Source organism: Mytilus galloprovincialis, chromosome 5 (assembly GCF_965363235.1).
Source record: "Mytilus galloprovincialis chromosome 5, xbMytGall1.hap1.1, whole genome shotgun sequence".
Classification (NCBI taxonomy): domain Eukaryota; kingdom Metazoa; phylum Mollusca; class Bivalvia; order Mytilida; family Mytilidae; genus Mytilus; species Mytilus galloprovincialis.
Window position 1 is genome coordinate 10204072 of NC_134842.1, and position 21277 is coordinate 10225348.

At 33.0% G+C, this 21277-nt stretch overlaps 1 protein-coding gene and 1 long non-coding RNA gene across 5 annotated transcripts; both read right to left on the reverse strand.

The window, feature by feature from the left end:
- Positions 1-322: 322 nt before the first annotated feature.
- LOC143074315 (uncharacterized) lies at positions 323-5438 on the reverse strand. Its single transcript, XR_012977794.1, has 2 exons — positions 4678-5438; positions 323-723 (listed from the first exon to the last, which is right to left on the reverse strand). It is a non-coding gene; the product is annotated as an uncharacterized LOC143074315 (long non-coding RNA).
- Positions 5439-7503: 2065 nt separating this feature from the next.
- LOC143075116 (collagen alpha-3(VI) chain-like) lies at positions 7504-17510 on the reverse strand. 4 transcript variants are annotated; one of them, XM_076250414.1, is made up of 9 exons: positions 17416-17510; positions 16776-16837; positions 14715-14895; positions 13500-13609; positions 11761-11865; positions 10797-10916; positions 9966-10246; positions 8950-9223; positions 7504-8180 (listed from the first exon to the last, which is right to left on the reverse strand). In XM_076250414.1, the coding sequence occupies exons 2-9, from the start codon at positions 16813-16815 to the stop codon at positions 7579-7581; spliced, it is 1713 nt and encodes a 570-aa protein (XP_076106529.1). In that variant the 5' UTR covers positions 16816-16837; positions 17416-17510; the 3' UTR covers positions 7504-7578. The 4 variants fall into 4 exon arrangements, with proteins under 4 accessions (XP_076106529.1, XP_076106531.1, XP_076106532.1 ...); XM_076250416.1 differs by having other exon boundaries at positions 17412-17496; XM_076250417.1 differs by having other exon boundaries at positions 16776-16831; positions 17412-17464.
- Positions 17511-21277: the final 3767 nt, after the last annotated feature.

The window sequence follows — 21277 nt, forward strand, 5'->3', positions numbered from 1 at the left end:
AGTCCGTTTCTATGTTTGCTAGCCTTCTTTTTTTTTATTGTATTTCAGTTAAGTAGTTTTGTTGTTCCGTTATTTTCCTCTTATGTGTACATTTTTCAGACGGTTTCAATTTGTAACCTGGCTTTTTTTTGCGCTTAATCGATTTACGGCTATTGAACAGCGGTAAACTACTGTTGCCTCCATTTAAATAAGTTGGCAAACATAAAGTAAATTGTCTGTCCCTATTAAGATACCTTAGTTTTCTATAATATCATGCCAAATTTTAAATCTGTTTTCCCAGTCCATCGGTATAATGATGTCCGTTTGACGTAAAGTAACAATAATCAACCAGTTAATTTATTTTTATAATAGTTATGCAAGATAGTCTGCCTTCACCATAAACCATCATGTGTGATTCGGTTTGTATCCTCATTGTATCACCTACACTAAGGTAGATTGCTAAAATACCGGTCCCTGTCTGGTAGTCATCTGATATTGGATTAGATGGCTGAAATAAAACTCTCTCAACGATCTCATTATTTTTATACACATAGAAAGCTGCATAGCTTGATGTTGACATGATAACAGAACCTATCAAATATAATCCCGGAATTTCGCATTTGAATATTCCCGTTTTGTTAAACGAATCAACGTCTGAAACTCCATTAATAGTCTTTATTACTTTGAATTTTATAACTGAACTAGCATATAAGGTCTCCGTATTGCAGCAAGATGACAAGGCAACTGAAAGATAGATGAAACTTGCTAATTTAAAACAAAATTTCATTGCATTATTATGTAGTCGTAATATTTCACATGTTTAACAGTAAAAACATCACAAGAATAATTAATAATTCATGTATATTTGTTATTCTCTAAGTCTATGGTTAGACGTTTTGTCTATTTCTTACATAGATGAATGTTTCTCGTATTTCCCTGTACGGAGTGCGATACGAAATAAATGATACAAAAGTCTGTGATAACATGGTAAGCTAATCCAGCATAATAAGACGATATTATGGCATTTCAATTGGCTTGTTTTCTTTTTTAGGCCATTGATGAATTTGAAGATTGAGACGTTGTAAATTTTGTCAGTTTCAGTGATTTCTTCAATGATATACATAACACTCACACGTTCAACCCGACAATGTTCTTTTTGTCAAATTTAATTACATTCGGAAAGGTACAAAAAGTCTTAAAATGTCTGATACAAAAATGCAAAACACATGCACGAAACTGCACTTACTTCGATCAATGTTGAATAGATTTGATTTAAATTTTGGTATTTTGCATATATAGAATACAAATTTGAAAACTGCAGGAATAACAATAACCAAAATTTCAATCATAGATCATTATTTAGACATTGAACAATGGATTTTTATTATAAATTAAAGAAAGATAAAATTGAGAATGGAAATGGGGAATTATGGAAGGTCTTCTCATATTAACCTTGGACTATTACTCTAACAGTCAGTATACAATGTAATAGTCTCAGAATGCACATGGTATATTTAAAATAATTGTGTCGGAAATTATAAATGAACCCAAAAGAATATTCCTTTTTAGGGAATATAAAATCAAGTAAAAAGTAGAATGATAATATAGTATTTACTTCAGTTGGCAGTGAATTTTTGGAAATAAATCCGACAGTTTTATAAAACAATAGACAGACGTCAGAGAAATGGTTCAATTTTAAGAAATCATTGTTTTATCTAATTGTAATTATCATTTCAAACGTTTTAAGGTACTGTTAACAAACAAAATCCAATAAATATTTCATGAATGTACAGTGTACCTAAAAATTAATAGAATTGTATATTTGAAAGAAATCCAATATTAAATGAGATTTCTGGTAAACGTCAGCGAGACAGCAAACAGACAAAAAAAAAAAAAAAAAAAAAAAACAATATTAATGACAATTCGGCATCCCAACCGTATGCTTTGTTTTACATACTATAATCAAGTTTCGATTTCTATTTGTTTAAATTAGTGAACATCCAAACAATATTTATTCCTGTCCAAAAACTACTGAGCATAATTAATGTTTAAGAAAACTGTGTTTATTGTATTATATTGTCCTTATGTGCTTTTATTGTTTAGTAAATTGTATAGCTATATGCATTTGAATATAAAAGTCTAAATACTATTTCTGAATCATTGTTATCATTTATGTAGGCCGTATAAGTAGAAGATAAATTAATTTTTTGTTTTTTAATTTCTCAAACATGATGATCATAGTACCAGCAATACACTTCATAACTCTTTGCATAAAAAGTGTTGCCTTAATCTTATTTTGTTCATATCAAATCGAATATATCCAACTTGTCTTCCTATGTGCTTGTTTTCGTTTACAAATTTCCATTGTGGAAGATTGATTTAGATCTATTTGTATTTTTCCTTGATCAATATGATGTAATGTTTTATTCAGCAACTTCCACATTTCTCATCCTAACTGTAGTTTCCGATATCATTTTCATTTTTAATCTGTTCGTCAGCGGTCAATAAAAAGTTAAATTTTCTTTAGGCAAAGTCAAAGACTAAATCGTAAGTGTATTATTCAACTGCAAAAGAGGGACGAAAGATACCAGAGGGATAATCAAACGCATAAATCGAAAATAAACTGACAACGCCTAGCTAAAAATGAAAACGACAAACAAACAAACAATAGAACACAAGCACAACATAGAAAACTAATGAATAGGCAACACGAACCCCACCAAAGGCTAGGGGTGATCTCAGGTGCTCTGGAAAGGTAAGCAGATCCACATGTGGCACCCGTCGTGTTGCTTATGTTATAACAAATCCGGTAAATAGTATAGTTTGGTACGTCACATTCATGAAAGGGAAGGGGATTGTAGAAACGGTTATTCAACAACGGTCAACCAACTCGTGATGGCATCCTTAAAATTTACGAAGAGATGATTTCAACTTCACCATTTGGAACTCTTGGTTTAATAGCTTCCTTGTGAGCAACAACCCTCTATCAAGAAACGTATGATAGGAAATGCAAGCACGGGAATATCGTATCAATTGGGAGAAATATACGCCGTATACAGGTGCAGCTGAAATGTTGCAACTTAGAAATGGAAAGTTCACATTTGGAAAGCTAAAAATCATCTCCTTTGTCGTAAATGTTTTTTTTCAACCGACCCTCATTGTCAATTTCTAGATGTAAGTCGAGATATGAGGCCGACTTAACTATATCTGTTGTATCCTTTACCTCTAGTCAATGGGATAGATGCGTTCAACATAGTCACCAAATTTTGAATTATTTTGTGCAAAAACGCAATCTATATATATAGCGGAAAGTAGAGTTAAAGTATATTGCTAACTTCATTCCTGTCTTCCTATGAAGTTCCTGTATGAAGTCAGCCTCATAATAATAAAGAAACAAGTCGACAATAAAAGGGGCACACTCGGTTCCCATTGGAATGCCGATAGTCTGAAAACACACAGATACTCGATGGACTAATCTTAAATGTTGCATGCAATGTATGCTGGACTTTCTGAGCGATGTCCTTACTAAGTTTTAAAACTTATTATTTCAACTGACGATGCAACCTGTTTTTCATACGTGATCAAATAAAAAGGACATTCCTGTTACGTTTTTTTGCCAGTGAGAATACACAATCAATTGATAATAAACCTAAATTGTCAACAAGAGGAAGTTGTGCAAAGAAACCGGACTACAATATGGACCAAATTGTCCAAAAAAAAATTATGTGTTAGAATTTACAGATGAGACATTTTCAACAGCTAAAAGATTAGATTATACGTTCCTATTTTTAGAACCTGCAGTAATTGTATAATACAAAATAATCTCATACAGAATGTAAAACAATTTAACACCTCAACTTAGAGAGTTGACCTAACAAACCTATGCTGAGAACTAAGATTTTGAAGACGAGTTGTCTATCAAGCTAAAACAAACATTTACAAAAAGAGAAAATAAGGTCACCCTTTGACCCATAGCATTTGAAGTTCATAAAGCATAATAAATATACCACAAGACATAAGTCTGTCTGGTGTCAATACATACATCTTTTAATTATGCTGACATATTTTAATTAGGGTTACAAACGTCTTTAGTTTAGTGCAAAAGTGCAAAAACGGCCTTCTGTATAAAGGCATTTTAGGTCAACAATGTGATTTAAACATTTGAAATATCACCTTAGTATTAACAAACACTTCATTTTGTAATATATTATTTTCGTAATTCTAGGGGTCAATTAGTTGTGCTTGTTGTATTTCCTCACTTCCTATCAATGAACATTTGCAACTTATTTTTCATTTTTGGTGAATTTGTTGCAATAGCTACTCCCTTGTCAGAACGGAATCTCTTGGTCGTTTAAATGTTTACACTTTTTCAGCAAAGAAATTGTTTTCTTAATGGTTGAACTTATTTCTACGATGAAGAACAAATTAAGATAATGAAGTGTTGTCATTTTTTCGTTAATAACTTGTAAGGTTAGTTAATGTCATTTTTTTTATAAAAAATATTCATTTTATTGAAATCTCAAGATATTTCAATTCCATATCACAGCTAGAAAAAGACGTTATTATTTCATTCACATTTTCAAATAAGAAAATGATGAAAATTTTAAAAATATGAATATAAGAGTCTAAATGATCAGATATTATCAATAATTGTACAACTCGTTTGCATTTAGTTGACAAACAATTATATTTGTTTACCTGTTTGGTTCATATGTAATTTAAGGTCTCCAATTTCGTTCGTGGTAGACTGGTTAAGATCCATTTGCAATTTTCCGAGATCACTAAGTTTGTTGTCAGTTGTTAATTTCAACATTGATATTTGACTATCAGTATGATTGTTCCTCGTATTTATTTGTTTCACTTCATTAAGTATGGCGACAAAATCTTGACTGCGCGCATTACCGTTAGAAATCAAGGAATTAATATTTGATTCGGCTACCTTAAATTTTGTCTGAATTTCTGTCACATAATTTATCTTTAGAGCTGTTGCAGATTTATCCCATTTATCTAACCTATCCTTCAGTTCATTAGTGTTATTGCTACACGTATTATATTGCGATTGTAGATGTTTATAACTAATTTGCAATTGCGCGTTTTCAAGAACAATTTTATCGTTAGCGGTCAATAATTGGTTATATCTTCCTTCAAGCAGAGCTAAAGACTGTTTCAAATCATAAGTCTCATTTTTCAATTTCAAAACGTTGTTGATTTGATCAGAATCATTTTTTGAATGCGAGTTTTGCTTGACGTGCGTAGCGATTTCCTTACTTAGTTGTATCACATACTGCTCCAACTGATGACGCGCTTGTTTTTCCTCTGTTATCATATCAACAACGGTAATATAATGCTTATCGGTCAGAGCAGTCCCACCACCTCCCGATGAAAAATTCGTACTGTTTAACAAGAAACTTTTACACATCGAAAAAAATACAACTGAAAACAATACCAACAGCATTGTCTGAAATATATATTAAAACTGATCAAAGTTAGAATGAAAAGAATGAAACACTGATAATTTACACTGATAAGTCATGTTCAACAGGTCAAGGATCATATTATACGAGCTTACTTTTAGGATCTTCATGTCATTGAATTTTTATAAAACTCGATAAGCATATATGGAAAATGTTAACTGGTTTAGTACAAATTGACTTGAAGACTTTAACGTACAGAGACTAAGAGGGAAATATTGTGAAGACGGATTTTGAAAGTCATTTTATGGAGAATGAACTAGCAAGTTTGCGATATAGCTTACGCAATAATGATAAAAATTACTGGCATATTTTTAACACATGCATCAGCACAACATAAATTTACAAGTCGAGCATTTCGAATATGTAATTTTAAAGTTTTAAACATGATAATGTCATCTATTTAGATAAGCTCTATGTTGGTCGGTAAAAGAGCGCAAATAATCGGCTGTAAGAATGAACTATGTACGTCAGTATTGCTCACTAATGATCATTCCCGGCATAATTATTCTGTAAACAGGAAATCTAAGATTATGAAAATAGAATATGGAGATGTAGTATGATTTCGATGGGAAAACTATACGGCAGGTACCCAATGGCATAGATGTTAAAATAATTCAACCATGAAATAAAAACATATCGTATAGTCACTTATATGAGTTCGAGAGACACCTAAATGCCTTTTTGAAACTGTGATGTATTGTCTCTGAGAATAAAAACTATGAACACAGCACGTTATAAATTTCTTTCCTTCAAAGCCCTTTCCAAGATTTTATCTTTATAAGGAACATCTATGGCTGAATAATTAAAAGCCAAGGATGTATGATAACCGAAACAGTTGAAGAGCCATTGCGTTGTCAGTTTATTTTCGATTTATGAATTTGATTGTCTCTTTGGTATCTTTCGTTCCTCTTTTATAACCAAAAAGGTAATAAAATTAACAATATCAAAGGAGAAACGAGACAAAACTCTAATAAGACTGATCGACTGGCATACAGACGTAAAACCTGCTCTCTTTTAAGGTCAGGGTATATGTAGGATGTATCATGCCACACAAATCCTTAATCGAATAAAAAGAAGAGGATAAATTGCAAATTTTTTTTTATCATCGACATGTTATTTTTGTATTACTTGCTATCATTTTTCTGTTGCTGACCAAGGTATTCATATAAAGCGGAGGTGCACTTGAAAAAGAATATAGTCACTACTGTTTATAACTTGTCAACCATCCAATAGTTGTTTGTCACTTAGATATCTCGTTAGCACATTTTGCATGATTGCCTGCTTTGATTATGGGAAATCCGATTGATTAATTGTTGGTTGCTTAAACTTCAAATATTTTATGCATTTTCAAAAATATAATAAACCAACAATAAATACAATGTGTAAGTCATTTAATAGAGGTCTTAAGTCGGGGAAATTTTAAACTGATACTGGAAAACATATTGGCTAAGGACACAAAAAAGTAAAATCACAAAAATACTGAACTCCGAGGAAAAATCAAAACGGAAAGTCCCTAATTAAGCCTTGCATGATACCAACTGATCCCTCAATTAGTTGTTACAAATGTTTTTAACGTGCACAGATCGTGTAACTCACACTAGGCATCCGATTAACTTCCCATTCTGACAGGACGTGAATTTGTACTTCAAGCAAAGTCAAACTGGCGTCCACTGTGGCTCAGGGTTTTACTGCAGTAGGTTGAAAAATCTGTAGTATATACTTTTATCTGCATTCATCCTGGGAGGGGGATAAATCCGAATTATTGTTATTATTATTATTTGTTTTCTGTCAGGTAAGCGCGTCTTTTTTATATGCGCTTAGGATAGAAAAAAGTTAACTGCATTAAGGAAGAAAGCCATTTACATGTTCGTCCAAAGTTAAGTGATTCGTAAGTAAATGGAAACTAGAAGTGAACGTCTCGTGTTAACCCGTATTGGACGGTCGAAAAGCAATACTATGATTTATATAAATATTACAACGTTATCAGTATTGCATATGCTGATTTAATCGTATAAAGGCTGATTTTCCCATATAATTTAATAATACCATAATGTATTTAAGTTTTATTTCATAGTCAGATAGAGGAACAAATCAAAACACACATATAATTAATTTTTTAAGCGTTTTATAAATTTCTTTTCTTGAAAATATCATCTGAACATTTATATCTATTTATCATAGGCGTCAAAATTTGCAATGCATCGTTTTGTTCTTTAATGTAAATTAAGTTACTCCCACTTAATAGAACTGTCTGAAAGGATTTCAGGGAAATATCAGAATTAGTTACAATACTATAAACTTCTATATTATCAGCATACAGGGATGCGACGATATCTTTGACCTTTGCAACGTTACTCCATTTGCCATTTGTAATCAATAAGACAATTTGTCGTGCTTCAAATGCGCTACACGTACTGTTTAAAAATCCATTTTTTTGTTTCACAAAGCGGAGTAATCTGTGCATTGCTCCATTATCGTTACTATCTCGATCAACAGCAAATGCGACCTTCATGAGATCGTCTTTACTCTTATATTTTGACCAATCCATTGTAAAAATGTACTTAGGATTTGTTGAATTGGTTACCAACCCTATGCTGATGTTTGCTGTTGAACCAAATGAGGATAAATAGTCTATTACGTGGCCTAATGCTTCTCTTCGTTCGATGAAATCGTCAACTTGTGCATCAAACACGATGATAATGTCAACGTCAGAATACAGAACACAATCTACAATAAAACGCATCAATGTAATCAAAGATAAAACCTAGATATGTACACCAAATATTCTTTTGATAACTTTATATTGTTTAAGTTCTGTTCCCTTTTAATATGGTCGTAGTTTCAAAAGTTTTAATCAATATTTATTTTAACATACTTGTTTCGTAGTGATTCTACGTCTATTGTGGACTCTTATTGTTAAAGACCTCTCACTGACCTTAACTTGTTTCATATTTTTTTTCTCAATCAAACATCTTATTTCTTTTTTAAAAGTATTTGCATCAAAACGTTTAGCGAGACAAGAGTTAATCATACCCAAAACATGCTCATTAGTCTGCTCAAAGCTAGATATGTGCAGTATTTACCCTATTTTTGAGATTTGGTATTGATTTTGTAGAACTCTGATAAATGTCTTTGACATATTTATACACGCTGCATATATGTATGATATTCTAAGTCATTGTTTACTTTAGACGTGATTTGATTTTACAAAAGTAATAAACCGATCGTTTCTTTTCTATAATTTTTTTTCTAAGTATCGCTGGTTAATAAATCTTTTTTCTGTTATACTGTTTTCAAATCAATTTCGTGCAACAGGGGCGTAGATCGATGAAAAGGATATTAAACAAAACCATACAAACTTTCGGTATTTTGTGTTATTCAGTAAATTTTTGTTTTTCTTGTTTTTCTTGTTTTGTAAGTAGCATGAGTTTAATTCCTGATCATGACGATGGATATTACGAACCGCGAGATGTCAATACATGAATTAGTCCCTTACCTGTACATCCATAGTCAGCAGTGTCCTTCAAAAGTCTGTTGTAAACGTCTTCCTGATGGAGGTATGTAAATGCATGGTCTTCATCTGATGCAATGTTTACCAATTCACTATGACCTACAGAGTTACCTATACCAACAGCTGTCAACATCGTTCTTCTGTGAAGTAGTTTGGCCTCATCATAGACTGAATTTCTGTCAGTTGACAATCCATCATAAAGAAGAATGATATGCTTATTGGCATTTGGACGTGAACCACTTGATGTGTCAAACAAAATCTATAAAAACGTTGAACAATTGGTGAATATAAGAAAGAAAAAAGTAGCATTACAGACATATGTTTTCACCAAGTTTATTGCAGTTTCTTGGTTTGCTATTGTGTCCTTCGAATTTTAAAAAGAATTAAAACGTGTTAGTACAATCTTGTTTTTCACAGAAGTTCCCAAATTCTGACAAAATTAACATACTACATTTGCATCTTTTATACATCAATCCGCACTTACTACTAGAAATAGATAATTTTACAATTTATGAAACCGTTTTTGCAGTCTTCGTTGTATCCTAATAACAAATTACACCTTAGGATTTAGGTAGGGTGTTGCGCAGCCTTTTGTTTTCTTTGTTTTCTTTGGTGAACCTGGTTTTCTGTTTTTTGTATATGATTTTGACATGGTATTTACAGTTTCTCTTCCACAATGAGTTTTGGATTTCCCATGGTTTTCATTTTCCGCATCTTGCTTTCGCATTTATAAGAATCAAACACTAGCTGAAAAGGGTATTTTGTGTGTAGCAGGATATCGGCAATATGTCTAAATTTAAGCATCAAATATGTTTACCTGTACATGTATATAGCTGTACATTCAAGAAATTTGGAAATTTATATAATTAAAATTTGAAACGAAAATCTCGAACCATGTCCCACGAAAACATGTGAGCATTTTTTAAACGCTACGAACATATTACTTTTATAGATGAAAAGTTTTCTGATTCCAAAGACAATGTTATTCTAAAGATACATACCTCTCTCGCTTTCCTTAGAGCATTTACTGTATATGTAGGTCCCTTACCTCGTTCAATGGTCTGAATGGCAGATGTTAACGAAGAAAAGTTTTCATGTTTTGAAAAATCGAAAATAACATGTGCATCATAATTATATGTTATGCATGCAACCTTAAAATCATTTGAACCTATTGGTATCCTTGTAATGATGTTTGTTATAAAATGTTTTATAGTATCCAAAAAATCTTCAGCACTTCCTGATGTATCTAAGATAAATAGCAAATCAGCAGAGGGTTTGCAATCTGAAAAAAAAGAAACAAAACAACTATAGGTATGTCCCTACCAGTAGAGTTTAAGCTATGCTTTTGCAACTTCGGTCATTTAAAAATAAAAGATTTGTCCAGCCATGTGTGGTTCATTTAAGTAGACAATGATTTGTAAATCAAACCTTTTTTCCCCCGAACTTGCCTCTTTCATATCAGATATCAAAATTGTTTTCATTCGTTCCGTCGATTGATAATGTCTAGCGTCTGATTTTGTCAGATTTTTATAAACATCCACCTTTTTCAATTAGCCATTGATCTCGGCATTTTTGTTCATATAGTAGATTCAACGGTTTTATTATGGTCATAACTTTTGACAAACTAACGACCTTAGAGCTTTAAATATACCACTCTGTTTGTCGTTCTTGTTCTCTTGTTCAGTTATCTAATTCAAGAAAATGTCTGTGCAGAATTAAATTTCTAAGAAACCAAAGAACCAATGAACATTGTGTACCCATCAATTACCAATGCTTTGAACAATACTAAGAATAAACCTTAACTTTTACACCTTTTAAAGAGTTAAGCATACCTTTTTCACATGTATTTCCTTCATATCTATTATTACAACGGCATTGTAGATTGTCATCATAAATACTGTTGCTGCATATCCCACCATTATCACAAGGGATATTCACACAGTTATCTCTACCTATAATGCCAAAAACAATTGTGCAAATATCATTATATTCAAATAGATTAAGATGGTAGTAGTTTACAGATGTTTACATCGTAAACCGTTTACGAATACTAGTAGTCAAATCAAGGTAACAAACAGAATCTGAGGAATTCGAATGAACTCCAAAAGAAGCGATACCTGATTGGTTGACAGGTTTAGCGTCGCTAGTAATGTATGCATCACGCGCCGTGCGAAAGCACACTCAGTTAAAATGTCACTATCGCTACTAGCACGGTCAATGTAATGACTGTGACATTATGGTGATATTGGCAGAGAGATACAAGTTCCAAAAATAACAAATGAATTCAATATTATAAGGGTGCAAAGCCTGTACTAAAACTGTACCGCAATATTGATACATTTGAAACAGTTTAAAAATATTTCGTTTAATACGTTAGTCAGCACTGAAAATGACAAAATGAAAAACCAACCTAAAAGCAATCCGTCAAATGTGTAGAACAACAATAAAACACATGATCGATCAACATATCCTAATTATATTTCTTAAATTCACAAAAAAAAATATGGTGTTTATAAGTTTGTAAATACATGATATACGAGTATTTTTGTGCTAATCTACAATAAACTCAATACATTTGAAAAACAAATCCGCCTTCTGTACGCATCAAATCAATTACTGACAACCCTTTAATGGCAGCAACTATAATAACAGTCTTATTTCGAATCCATGAAAAAACAATATAACATATGAGCACGACTTTCTCGATTAACCTTCACTTGCTTATAATCAAAAAGGAAAATGTTTGAAAACAAAATCCGCAGACAGCAATGATAATTAGATGCACTTATTACTAACCTATTTGGCAGACCACTGATAGTTTCGTTTCACAATCTACATCATTCCAGTCCTTTCCATATGTTACTCCACAGTCTTCATTAGATTCATGGTCGTTAGGTTCCCCTTTAAATACAACATTTAATTTTATTATACAGCTCACGAACATGCAGCGCTTCTGAAAGCACTGTTACTAACTCCTGTTAAAAAGTTTAAACATTACGTGACCGGAAATTTTGTTTAAATCGTATAATTTTAACTGGTATCTTTAACAACAAATGTACGGAAACTTGTATCGAGTGTTCAATCTGTTCCAACAAAGTCCGTCTAAATGTGGACAAAACAAAGCCCTTGATCAAATTATCAAGGACAAAGAGAGTCCTGTGACTTTCTTAAAGTTGCATAACTGATGTTAAAAAATCATTCACCAAAGGAAGCAGGGTCCAAATGTTTATTAATGACGCGCTTTTTTCTGCATAAGATACATTAGTGACAGTCTCGTCCAAACAGGTGAACGCCTCGAAAATCACGAGGACTGAAAGCCAAAAATTTGAAAACGTGGGCAGACTTAATCGTTGTCAATCAATTGAATTTAAACGGGAAAATTTCATGAGACTAGATCAAATTTTCGGACAAAGAAATCAATGATTTCAAATTTAGTTAGAATAATATGAAAGATGAAAAAAAAAAAACCCACATGCGCCTTCTTTAATAAATTTTGAACAAATATAGATTACATAAGTTATATATAACTTCTAACATATAATTGATTATTAAACGAAATAACCGCTTATAATACTTGGCATACCTACAACAAATTTCCTTTAAGATGATCGATAACATTTAGTATCAAAGTCATTGAAATTGTCGGATGCTGTTCGTAAATTAGTAGTAGTCAAGGATTTTAACCAATGTCCAATGGTAATAACTTGATTTTAATTAATACAGTCGATGTTTGCTCAATCTTAAAAGAAGAACATATAATTGAAATGAAAACTGCCATAATAAAAGTTCACTCTGAAAGACTTACAGACAAATAATAGTACTCAAGAAACAACATAGAAAACTAAAGAATAAGCAACACGAACCCCGACCAAGTGATGCGTCCTGCGCTAACAATATTCTTTGACGCATATATTTCCTGAACAACCAAAGTTTCTTTCAGAAGAAAACCAAAGGATTTAGAAATATTGAGCCTGATTTAAGATACATGTTTTGCTTCGTTGTCGAAAATTATAAAATTGATTATTCAGAAATTAATCAGAGTTCAACTTTTAATTACTTAATTGGATGGTCACGCTGTTATAGATTTTGTTTGTAGACATGAAAGGTCCGACCTATGCTGTATATTAGCATCTAATTGTGAGAAAAAAAACTTAGAACTTTCGTTTCTGACTAAATGCAAAAAGTCACTATAAATTTTTTGTATCCATCTTTTTGATGTATTTGTTTTTACGAGATCACATAAATATCAAGTACACTATAAACCATAAAGTGTTCTGTTCAGCTGTTTTTAGAAGTAATCGCAAGTCTTCGATTCATCCTTTTTGTCTCTGAATATGGACATACGTTTAGAGTTTGTGTTGAAACACCAGGCATGCCATTTACCTTGTTAACGATCATATTTGTCTAACTTGTCTTTTAAGAGACCTTAAATTGACGTATTTCATCAAACCAAATTGTTCACCTATGTTTACTTTTTTAATCTGTGAATGTATAAAAAAACAAATAGACGCACTGAATTGAACTCTTAAAAGTACCTGCTCTCCATGCAGCTTGGGATGAAGTTAAATAGCTCCCATCTAACCATTCCCAACGTCCCTCCACACTTCTATCATTTACACCGATCCACGTTGTAGATAGACCATTTCTGAAATGTAATTTAATAAATGAAAATTGCTGATTGCCGTTTTGTGCTACAACGAGAAGCCAAACACTCAAAATCTCTTGAAAAAAATTGATTTGCGTTGAAAAAAAAACGATACATACTTAATGCGTATGAGGTACATAAAAACTTTTTGTTTTACTGGACAGAAAAAAAAAACCAGAAGTTTTCTTTACTCTTTTCATTTTAGTAATTTTGTAACAGAACGTAAGAAGAATATAATTGAAATTATTAAAAATGTGATACGCAAAATGATTAACTGAAAATAAATGAAACGTTCAGTGGAATTTGATGCGACTGTCATACATGTGAGAGGTTTAGTTAGCTATAAAACCAGGTTCAATCCACCATTTTCCAGATAAGAAAATTCCTGTACCAAGTCATGAATAAGATTGTTGTTATTCATTCGTTTAATGTGTTTGAGTTTTTGATTGTGCCATTTGATTAGGGACTTTCCGTTTTGAAATTTCCTCGGAGTTCAGTATTTTTGTGATTTGACTTTTCACAGAAAGCACGAGATAGTGTTTGCAATATGAAATATTCAAAACAAGCCAAATCTATCCAAGACATACTATTACTGATCGAGTTGAAATTTTTCTGAATAATTTCTAAATTTATAAACGAGCAATTTTAGAGAGTTTCTTATAAATCATTTTAATACATAAATACAGACTACGGAGCTGGTTATACCCTTATGGACTGGTGGTCCATCAGTAGAGGTATCAACACTGTGTTGCCAACATGAACATTTCATGCGTCCGAAGCACTTTTCACTTTAAATATTTTTTCTGTGTGCGTTTGTCCAATGAGAATAAACGTTTACTTGTAAAAAAAAAGAAGGAAAATCACGAAAATACTGAACTCAGAGGAAAATCAAATGACAAAACACATAAAAAAACGAATGGACAACAACTGTCATATTCCTGACTTGGTACAGACATTTTCAAATGTAGAAAATGGTGGACTGAACCTGGTTTTATAACGCTAAACCTCTCAAGTAAGGATTAAGACATGTCTATTATTTAACTTTCTTTACTTAATAACAATAAATAAGAAACATGAGTTGAATGAATGCTAACATTGAATATACCTGTGCATAAATAAGTAAACCCAATCCATCATATCTCGTTTCGGAGAGAATAATGCGAAACCTTTTTTGTCACATTCGTCTCGGGCGTCTTTCCATGACATTTGCATCGGTGCTCCTCCACTGTCTCTTATTATTGTGTAATTTATGCTTTTATATTCTCTCCAAACTGCATGCAGTTCAGCTGAAAATATATGTAGCTCATCTTTCTAAAACTAGCACAATCTCGGTTCTTTTTGTGAAGAGAAAATTGAGCTTTTGATAATATTTTGTTACAATAATTTTGTTACATAGTTGTTGCATCCAAAAGGTGCAAGTTAGCTGTATGTTGTCTTTTGCAAGGCACTATCTATTTATATCCAGATATCGATTTCTAGTAAAGTAGTTCGTTGCAGGGGCCTAGGTGGCCGAGTGGTCTAGGTAGTTACAACTGTAATCACTAGCTTATCAACACTGAGATTGTGAGTTCGAACCCCGCTCGTTTTGATGAACTGCTGAAATTTACCCCAAGGAACTTATTTTAAATAAATCAAATGTATACGGTAATAACTGCCCTTTCCTGGATTTAAATATTTCGGTTTTAAACGGGAAACTCCACACTAAAATTTACGACAAAAGGGACGATTTTTCGTTCCCTATTGTTAATTTTCCATTTTTAGATGGTGATGTTCCTTTGGCACCATCTAACGGTGTTTATATTTCACAGCTCGTTCGCTATGCCTGTGTCTGTTGTGACGTTTTTTTTATTTTAACGAACGCAATCTATGTATTACTGGTAAATTATTAAACCAGGGATATCGTTACCATAAATAACTTAAAACCTTTACTAAATTTTTCGATAGATATTAAGATTTGGTTTTGAAGTTTGGTTGTACCTGTAGAAAACATATTTCAAACGGGATAGCACATCCTCATTTTCACGGAAATGTTGTTAACCGTGCCTGGAAATTTAGAAAAGATCCTTGTAAACTTATCGCTCCTTTAAATAACTTATTCTAAAAGGTTACCAATTCAACACTGTAAAAAGATCATTGAATATTGTTTTATTGGTATAAATATTGATTTTGTTATCAGTAAATTAAAAGCAAACTAAATATTACTAGTATGTTATATATATATATACACATTAATGGATCTACAATCTGTCGATACCTGAAACTTGGCATTGCACAAGGTCATGTTTTTTTCTGACTGTTTATGACGTCTTTACACTAAATCCATTGGATGTTGGATGTGTACGGATTGATAGTTTAGTCTTAGCTGCCGGATTTTTGTATTAGTTGTTGTTGGCTTTGAACTAGCTGTCAGATAACTGCGAGTACTCTCAGATCTGTTCCTAGTGTCTTTTTGTTGTCGGGATGTACAAGTACCCGGCCACGTCCACTTGTATTTTTGTTCATCTGATGAGTTAAGCCTTTTTCAACTGATTTTTATAGTTCGTTCTTATGTTGTACTGTTATACCACTGTCCCAGGTTAGGGGAGTGTTGGGATCCCGCTAACATGTTTAACCCCGCCACATCATGTATGTATGTGCCTGTCCCAAGTCAGGAGCCTGTAATTCAGTGGTTGTCGTTTGTTTTATGTGTTACACATTTGTTTTTCGCTATTTTTGTTATATAAATAAGGCCGTTAGTTTTCTCGTTTGAATTGTTTTACATTGTCATATCGGGCCCTTTTATAGCTGACTATGCGGTATGGGCTTTGCTCATTGTTGATGGGCCGTACGGTGACCTATAGTTGTTAAAGTCTGTGTCATTTTTGGTCTCTTGTGGACAGTTGTCTCATTGGCAATCATACCAAATCTTCTTTTTTATATTTACTCCAACAGGATCAAATCTAAAGAAATACTCGAAGATTTGATAGCTATAAAATTTATATCATTTGAACTCACACATAACCGTCTATTTAAGATTTTTAAAGCAACGTCTTACACTGGTATTTTTATATCTTATAACTTATATCGATATTTTTGTAATTTTATTTTTTTCTTAAAATATATGACCCCTTATTTGCTTAATTTGATTATAGCTTATCATATTTTTTTGGTATATATAAAAACATACCAGTTATGGTTAACAGGACTAACTGCGTGAAGAAGAACATCGCCAATCAACTGTACCTAAAACTAATAAAAAATAAATGATGTGATTTCCAGAGGGGCGAAATTACTAGAGGAACAGTCAAACTCATAAATCGAAAACAAACTGACAACGCTATTGCTAAAAATAAAAAAAAATAAAAAAAGACAAACAGACACAAGAAACAAAGAAAAATAAAGACTGAGCAAAACGATGAACGGTTAAAAAGGACGTATCACTTGACATGTCTGCACATTTAATTTAAGTTGATGCAGGCCTTAATGCATATTGACGTGTTTTCGAGAGGTATAATTTAATAAAACAACTTTATCTTCCTACACTTAATCACAGAACGAATGAAAACATGACAATAGTGGTGGACAGGACGAAAAAATCTGCTGAAAAATGTTCCTGTTCTAACACTACATTCAGCTTTGTATAAAATGGTCAAACTCCGAAATAGTGATGACATAATACAGAAAGAGAAAGGGAAGTATAACCCGGACGATATTGTTGTATGGAGTTTGTAAAATGACCAAATATAAATAAATAAAATTAATTACCTGATCAACATTTTTTATACTATATTCAAAAGTATTAAAGACAAAAGAAATTATTTACCTACATGCAAATGACATACAATAGCTCCGTTCTTGTAAACAAAAATTTTATCAACATTACATTACTTCCTCATTGTAAAGTAACTACTGTTTTGTAGATATTTGAAAACGGAATTCACAAAAAATCAATATGATAAAGCCAGTATCGTCTAACCTTTTGATCTTGAAACAATTTGTGGTTGCAGTATGCGACGTGATTAACATCCTTGAATAGAATAAAGCTTTCTTTATATGTCACACGACTATACCTTCATTTACAATATATTCTGTTCCTAAGCTCAAAAACCTTATTTAACCCTTATAAGGAACGCGTTAAAACCAGAGTGTTTGCAATGTGTACGCTCATCTTTCATGAGATTTACCTTTAATTGAAATGGTACATTTGTGTAAGGTAGGAAAGTTAGGACAATAGTTATCAAAGGTACCAGGATTTTAATTTAGTACGTTAGACGCGCATTTCGTCTACATAAGACTCATCAGTGACGCTCATATCGAAATATTTATAAAGCCAAACAAATACAAAGTTGAAGAGCATTGAGGATCCAAAATTCCAAAAAGTTGTGCCAAATATGGCTAATGTAATCTATGCCTGAAAGAAGAAATTCCTTAGTTTTTCGAAAAATTCAAAATTTTGTAAACAGGAAATTTATAAAAATGACCAAATTATTGATATTCATGTCAACACCGAAATGTTGACTACTGGGCTTGTGACACCCTTGGGGACGAAACGTCGACCAGCAGTGGCATCGATTCAGCGGTTTAAATAGTTATCAAAGGTACCAGGATTATAATTAAGTACGCTAGACGCACGTTTCCTCTACATAAGACTCATCAGTGACGCTCATATCGAAATATTTATAAAGCCAAACAAGTACAAAGTTGAAGAGCATTGAGGATCAAAAATTCCAAAAAGTTGTGCCAAATATGGCTAAGGTAATCTATGCCTGGAATAAGAAAATCCTTAGTTTTTCGAAAAATTCAAAGTTTTGTAAACAGGAAATTTATAAAAATGACCACACTATTGATATTCATGTCAACACCGAATTTTGTTCATTTATGACTTCATTTTGTTTCCATACAAGGATGGCCTTGAACTTTGGTTCTAACTTTTTTTTTCATAAACATGAAGTCTACATTAATACGACTTGTTACTTTGCAAAACTTAAAAGTCAAGTAAAGGAGGGGTTAAGGTTAATTTCATAGATTTCAGATCCACTGGCTATTTGAGAAATTTTTTTGAAATTTCTAATTCATACTTAAACTGACCAGGCTCAAGCTAGCAGCTACTCGCCAGTAGCCTCTACGCTAGCAGCCACTTTTCGAATATGTCTATGAACCCAAAAGTTGCATAAGAATCAAACGTACTCAAAATGTTTTTATTAATATATAAACACTATATTATCAGTTTTTAATACACAATTATATTAAGCAATCGAAGTCACTATTCAATGAATTTAAAAGAAAATTCTAGTCCTGTTCAATAATTTAAAGACAATAATAATCGCTGTCAATATATACCAAACAGGATGCTGCACGCTTTTACTTTAAATAGTCAACAGCTTTGAGTGTATATACAATTGAAAATAGTTATAATAAAATTATTGAAATGCTTGTACAATTGCTTGTCAGACTCTGTCATCAGATTTTTTTTTTGTGTTATTGTGCTAAATAGCTTTCCATATTCTCGGCATCCTGTCAAATAGTTCCTATAAAGTTACAATTGTTCTGCATTACAAGAATAGAAAGTGACGCTCGTGCTTTAATATTTATTTACTCAGACAAATCTGTTTCAACGAAATTTCTTTTTCTATAGCAGAGGTTACCGCTTACTTTTGATTAGCCGAAAGCTTTATTTTTTGTACACAAAGTATGGTGGGCAAGGAAATTATTTATTCTCTATTCAAAATCAAAACTATATGCTATAACCCAACTTAGAATTCTGGACCCCAACTTTGGATAAAAATTTAAAACAAAACTAAGCCGAACCTCACCCTGGATTTTTTTTCAAGTAGACCTTGGGTATTCAGCTTCCCATTGCACTAAGTGGCGAAAAAAGTATTGCCGTAGAACATTTTTTATTAACATTTCCGTAAGGGTGGGGTAGGGTGTCCGACCCCAACTTTGGACCAAATTTAAAAAAAAAAACTAAGCCGAACTACACCCTGGATTTTCTCTCAAGTAGACCTTGGGTATTCAGCTTCCCATTGCACCTAGTGGCGAAAAAAGTATTGCCGTAGAACATTTTTTATTAACATTTCCGTAAGGGTGGGGCAGGTTGTCCGACCCCAACATTGGACAAAATTAAAAAAAAAAAAACTAAGCCGAACCACAACCTGGTTTTTTTCTCAAATAGACCTTGGGTATTCAGCTTCCCAGTGCACCTAGTGGCGAAAAAAGCATTGCCGTAGAATATTTTTTATTAACATTTCCGTAAGGGTGGGGTAGGGTGTCCGACCCCAACTTTGGACCAAATTTAAAAAAAAAACGAAGCCGAACCACACCCTGGATTTTTTCTCAAGTAGACCTTGGTATTCAGCTTCCTATTGCACGTAGTGGCGAAAAAAGTATTGCCGTAGAACATTTTTTATTAACATTTCCGTAAGGGTGGGGCATGGTGTCCGACCCCAACTTTGGACCAAATTTAAAAAAAAAACTAAGCCGAACCACACCTTGGATTTTTTCTCAGGTAGACCTTGGGTATTCAGCTTCCCATTGCACCTAGTGGCGAAAAAAGTGTTGCCGTAGAACATTTTAAATTAACATTTCCGTAAGGGTGGGGCAGGGATTCAGACCCCAACTTTGGACCAAATCTAAACAAAACTAAGCCGAACCACACCCTGGATTTTTATTCAAGTAGACCTTGGTTGTTCAGCTTCCCATTGCAGGTAGTGGCGAAAACAGTATTGCCGTAGAACATTTTTTATTAACATTTCCGTAAGGGTGGGATAGGGTGTCCGACCCCAACTTTGGACCAAATTTAAAAAAAAAAACTAAGCCGAACCACACCCTGGATTTTTTCTCAAGTAGACCTTGGGTATTCAGCTTCCCATTGCACCTAGTGGCGAAAAAAGAATTGCCGTAGAACATTTTTTATTAACATTTCCGTAAGGGTGGGGTAGGGTGTCCGACCCCAACTTTGTACCAAATTTAAAAAAAAAAAAACTAAGCCGAACCACACCCTCGATTTTTTCTCAAGTATACCTTGGGTATTCAGCTTCCTATTGCACGTAGTGGCGAAAAAAGTATTGCCGTAGAACATTTTTTATTAACATTTCCGTAAGGGTGGGGCATGAAGTCCGACCCCAACTTTGGACCAAATTTAAAAAAAAACTAAGCCGAACCACACCTTGGATTTTTTCTCAGGTAGACCTTGGGTATTCAGCTTCCCATTGCACCTAGTGGCGAAAAAAGTGTTGCCGTAGAACATTTTAAATTAACATTTCCGTAAGGGTGGGGCAGGGATTCAGACCCCAACTTTGGACCAAATCTAAAAAAAAACTAAGCCGAACCACACCCTGGATTTTTATTCAAGTAGACCTTGGTTGTTCAGCTTCCCATTGCTGCTAGTGGCGAAAACAGTATTGCCGTAGAACATTTTTTATTAACATTTCCGTAAGGGTGGGGTAGGGTGTCCGACCCCAACTTTGGACCAAATTTAAAAAAAAAAAACTAAGCCGAACCACACCCTGGATTTTTTCTCAAGTAGACCTTGGGTATTCAGCTTCCCATTGCACCTAGTGGCGAAAAAAGTATTGCCGTAGAACATTTTTTATTAACATTTCCGTAAGGGTGGGGTAGGGTGTCCGACACCAAATTTGGACCAAATTTAAAAAAAAACCTCAGCCGAACCACACCCTGGATTTTTTC

Coding starts and splice junctions, on each gene's coding strand:
- LOC143075116 (XM_076250414.1), bottom strand. CDS start 16,815: ATGTTCTTCTTCACGCAGTTAGTCCTGTTAACCATAACTG. Junction 10,917..11,760: donor ATCAGTGGTCTGCCAAATAG/GTTAGTAATAAG, acceptor TTGGCATTATAG/GTAGAGATAACTGTGTGAAT. Junction 9,224..9,965: donor CTCTAAGGAAAGCGAGAGAG/GTATGTATCTTT, acceptor ACGTTTTTATAG/ATTTTGTTTGACACATCAAG.